The 4,979-nt window shown below is 32.0% G+C and overlaps 1 protein-coding gene across 1 annotated transcript; it reads right to left on the bottom strand.

Moving 5' to 3' along the window:
- Positions 1–1,714: 1,714 nt before the first annotated feature.
- LOC109805183 (transcription factor MYB36) lies at positions 1,715–4,485 on the bottom strand. The gene is made up of 3 exons (XM_020367183.3): positions 4,005–4,485; positions 3,359–3,488; positions 1,715–3,095 (listed from the first exon to the last, which is right to left on the bottom strand). Exons 1-3 carry the CDS (start codon positions 4,138–4,140, stop codon positions 2,279–2,281), a joined length of 1,083 nt encoding a protein of 360 aa, XP_020222772.1. The 5' UTR covers positions 4,141–4,485; the 3' UTR covers positions 1,715–2,278.
- Between the last annotated feature and the right edge of the window lie 494 nt (positions 4,486–4,979).

Raw genomic sequence — 4,979 nt, 5'->3', positions numbered from 1 at the left:
TATTTTATTGCTTTAGAGTACGTTTATGCAAAAATCAACATCAAACAATTACAATTTCATTTTTTTGAGTTCTTGTATAGTATATTAAGTTACAATTGTCATATATTACACAAGTTTCTTTGCGAGACAAGCTTAATTTGAATTTAATACATGTAATTTGGTTAACGTCCCAACCCATTAACAATCACCTTGTAACTTACAAATTGATTTTGTAAATTTGAAACTTAAACTCATAAAATGATATTAAAGTCTATCATAAATTTATTAAATCAGATACTTATTATATTATTTATGTACCAAACTTGTTAGTATTGGATAGGAAGAGTGTAAAAAAAAAAAAAAAAAAAAGCCTATTTCTACCTTAACTAGAGATATAACGATATATAATAGATAAGTATGAATATTTTTTTTACCTTACAGAAGTTGAGTTAAAATATTCTACGAAAAATTATTAAGTAGGTTTGTACTTGGACCACCGATCATTTTACACAGGATGACGTTATTAAATGCTTGCTTAGAATAAGAAAGCTGGACCATGACTTTTCGTTGTTTTGACAAAACCCCCGTTTCTAAAAGTTTCAACTAATTAATATATAGGGCCTAGATACAAGCTTTATCCCTACCTAGCTAGAGTGAAAGGGAAAAGAAGTAGCACATCAAGTAAAACAAAGGGAAATCTTAAATCAACTTTAAAGTCCGCTTTCCAATAATCAATGTTTCAGTTTCATATTATATATATTTTATATGATGTATGCATGTTAGGTTACTGTTGAAGAGGAACTTATATCTATTATAAGTATTACTGTGATCCTGACGAGTGATGATAGATAGATTCACTAAGCATTGGATGCACAAAACTCATCTATACTGGAGTATTGCTCATAAACGGAATGGAATTATTTGGTCAGCAACGTGTAGTTAACTATTTTTTTGTCCAAAACTTCCACTATGTGAATCTTATATATGTTGGCCCTCTGATTTATCTGAGTCAAGTTGAGTAGAAGAATCATTTTAGGTAGCAAATTAAATTCTCTAAATTTTTTACAAATTTGCATTCATAGGAACCCAAACTTGAAATTTCTTATTAAGATACAACACCTAGCCAGAACCAACTGATTTATATGTAAAGAGTTTATTTAAATTCAAACTAGAAACATTTTTAAAAAAAATTATTAAAAATAAAAAGTTCTTATTAATGTTTTTAAATTAATTTGTATTCAAACAGACAACTGTAATAAGTTATCAAAACATGATGAAACAACTAACTATTGTCTTCAATCCAGAAATCATATTTCAAAAGAATATTAGCAGCTAAAGTCACGTAATTCAAAAATCATTTTTTTTCTTATTGATAATTATGAAACTATATGAGAGGCCCTAGCTAGAGTAGCTTCTTAGGGAGTAAGCAAAATGCACCCTATTTAAACATGTCATTTTATGCAATTAATGTTCAGTTCCATCTACAAGACAACACGCTTGGATCACCATAAATACTAGATATATTTTATGTATATTTTGGGCATGTAGGAGTGACTCCACAGTCCACAGTCCACACCACAGATGACAATTGGCAATATAATTCTGAAGAGAAATTAATTCCGTGTCCCTCTCCTTTTTAGGAAATTAATTATTCGTCAACTTTAGACAATTTTTTTTAGCAAATAAAAGAGAAATAAGAGAGAAATGTGAAATAAATGAAAAATGTACTGTAATGTGGAAAAATAAAAATGAAAACCAAATTATAAAAATAGAAATACACACACACCAACCACATTCATTGCTGAACGCAGACTATATGATATGGCACTGTACCTAGTAACCTTTCCTGCTATAAGATTGCATAGAATTTGACCGGTCTTCTATGTATACAGTATACACATGATAAATCATAAATCTGTGAAGGATAACACATATCAGTTAGAACACGAAAGGTATTAAATGATAGCCAAATTAATACACAGGATAATAGTCAGAGAAACTACACTGCTACGGATCAACATTCAACACTAGCTATTATGAGACAAAGACTAATTAATTAAGCAGAAATATAGCTACACATAGCTAGTTAAATATATACACATATATCTAACTAGTTTTATTTTCTATAATAATCAATTACAACCCCTTGTAACAATTTTTTTTTTCGTAATCATGTTGACAGAATATCTCAAAGTTGATATCAACGATTAATCTGCATTTGTGAAATGTGACTTCTGTCGGCACAAATAACTAGTAGCAGCGGTTAATAATAATAAAAATAACAATGTACAAAATCATGTCATTGCTCCCCGGGGTAGCTAAACTCTTCCAAACCTTGACAATTTGAAGCAAGAGAATTATGATGATAAATGGAAGTGCTAGTTTCACCCCAATTTGTGGTAGATTCTATTATCTTATTATGGTCGATCATGCCCTCTCCGTACAAGAACTCCAACCCTTGTGGAAAATTTGAAGAAGGCACTAGTTCTTCAATTGATGGAGTGAAATTACTACCATGTCCTTGCAACAAGGTGTTAACTCCAGAACCCTGTGCACTAAAGTATTGACATTGATCACCACTTTGTGCAAATTGAACCTCATTATTGCTAATGTTAACAGTGGTGGTAGTGCAAACAGAAGAAGAAGAAGAACCAACATGGAGTTGTTGATCTTGAAAACTTTGTTGCCCATCTGAGAGTTCAAGATTCAAGCCATCAAGGGCAGGATGGTAATAATCACCTGAAAATCTGCCTCCGAGTTTGATGAGGAGTTTTCTGATAGAATCTTGGTCGTTGAAACATGGACCATGGTCTGTATATGGCAAGGGTAATGGTAATGTTAAGGGTAGTGGCAGCACAGGCATATTAATATTCTGGGGCCAACATTGTTGTGTAGTACTATTATTTTCATGAACCAAGGATAAGGATGAAGAATCACCATCAGTACTACTCCGTCTATTAACATCACTTTCTTGCTTGATAATACTGTTGTAGTTGCCTCTATTACGTGGCTCTCTTCGGTGCTTCCCCAGAAGCTTCTTTTTAAGCCTCGTGTTCCAGTAGTTCTTTATGTCATTATCTGTTCTTCCTGGTAATTGAGCTGCAATCACCGACCACCTGCGATCACAACATGTGTTGTTCATTAACTAGCGTGTTTAGAAATCCTTTGAGAAATAAGAAATTAACCACTTCTGAAGGATGTGAAAGTTATATAACATGTATGGTTTAAAATACACTATGATTTATTTCTTATAATAAGAAGAAGAGAGAGTAAATATCTCCTTGGTAAATGTGAAAACTTATGTTTGAGCTATGTATTGTAACTAGAAAATTTAGCTAGCTAGAGTGCACTTAAAACATATAGATGAGTGTGTACAAACCTGCTTCCAATGCTGACGTAAAGGCTGCAAATAATGTTGTCTTCTTCTTCAGAAAAACCACCGTGCTTGAGATTAGGGCGAAGATAGTTTAGCCACCTAAGGCGGCAACTCTTGCCACATCGCTTCAAGCCTGATTCACAAAATCAATATAACTGTAAGACACCACAAGAAAAAAGGGCTTCAATCAAAATTAGTATTTCATGTTGATCATAATGGTTGTTAAATCAAAGACAATTACCGGAACCAAATGCTATTTTTGACATAAAAATAGTACTATATATAATAATACCCTTGATACTGTATTTTAAGTTTTATCAAAAGGGAAAATTTGAAGTCCAGCTGCAGAATTTTGAAGTCTAAACGAGTTTCTTTAAGTGTTGATACTTATAGTCTATATAGTCTGTTTAGATATAAGTTAGAAGTGTTTTTAACGGTATTTTCGGGGAAGATAAAAAGTTTCTCTACTATTAAAATCGCTTCTCATAGCGGGTTTGGAAAATCGTTATAACTTTTAGCTTATACAAGCTACATCAGAAACGTGAAACCAAACACGTTATCAGTGAATAAAATGAAGAGATAATAAGTGTGAATGAAACAATTTATAAATAGGGTTAGAATAATGAAAGTAGTGTGTGAATATATATACCAATCTTTTGAGGCAAAGCAATCCAGTTACCACCGGTGCCATGTTTTTCTATGTAAGATTTGAGCTTAGCATCTTCTTCTGGAGACCATGGTCCTTTCTTCACGTTTGCTTTGTCGCAGCAAGGAGCCCTGCCCATGTTGCCTTGGTCTTGTGCTTTGAGCTTTTTGATTGATTGGGGTAACCTCCACTCTTTAATTACAACCCCGGCCAAGTCAGAATTATAAGAGAGAGAGAGAAAGAGAGAGAATGAGAATTATTAATATAAAAACTTTGAGGGGATAAACATGATTCCAAGAGCATCCATTGTACTATTTTTATATAGGGTGTGTGGCAGAAAAGAAAGGTATGTGTATTTATTTGTATAGAAAATTCCTGAAATTTAGTATTGCCAGAATAGGAGAATAAGGTTTGTTCTTCTTGTCTTTCTTAGACCGGAATCAATTTATGTTGTATATACTATGGGCTACCATTTTTAATTTCCCTTCCAACTTTTTGAACTCCACTCCCTTGTGACCTTCACTGCCTCACTGTCCAGCCATATATACATGCATCTGACATGGATCAGTCTCTTGTTACACTCTTTCTTTAATTATTCTTTTCCTACAAAATTAATTATAGATGCAATGCAATTATTTGTATACCTCTTTTATATATGAATATTTTCTTTTTGGTACATAAAAGTTTAAATGGAGATAAAATATGATTTCATGTAAGATTAGAATCGATCACTAAATTCTTTAAGGATTTTTTTAGGATTACATATTGTCTACTCTATCTTTAACATAAATTTGCATGAAAAGATATAAGGAATTCAGATTTGATCTCAAGTTTTAATTAGTAAGAGTAAAGAGACTTATGTTATTCTCACTTGAATATATGTATATATAAGTATATATATTATTAATTTGCTCACCCACTTAAACCTTGATATTGCAAATTAATAGCTCTATTTTTAGTTATAGTGTAAAATATCTC

This window comes from Cajanus cajan, chromosome 9 (genome assembly GCF_000230855.2).
Source record: "Cajanus cajan strain Asha chromosome 9, NIPB_CcT2T_4, whole genome shotgun sequence".
NCBI classification, from domain to species: Eukaryota; Viridiplantae; Streptophyta; class Magnoliopsida; order Fabales; family Fabaceae; genus Cajanus; species Cajanus cajan.
Note: the sequence above shows the minus strand (reverse complement) of the source record. Positions and strands in the feature narration are given on the sequence as shown.

What these genes read in the sequence shown, in the direction of transcription:
- LOC109805183 (XM_020367183.3), bottom strand. Translation starts at nt 4,140, where the DNA reads ATGGGCAGGGCTCCTTGCTGCGACAAAGCAAACGTGAAGAAAGGACCA. An exon ending in TGCTTTGCCTCAAAAGATTG is followed by an intron (nt 3,489 to 4,004) that starts GTATATATATTC and finishes TTTGTGAATCAG; the next exon opens with GCTTGAAGCGATGTGGCAAG. An exon ending in TACGTCAGCATTGGAAGCAG is followed by an intron (nt 3,096 to 3,358) that starts GTTTGTACACAC and finishes TTGTGATCGCAG; the next exon opens with GTGGTCGGTGATTGCAGCTC.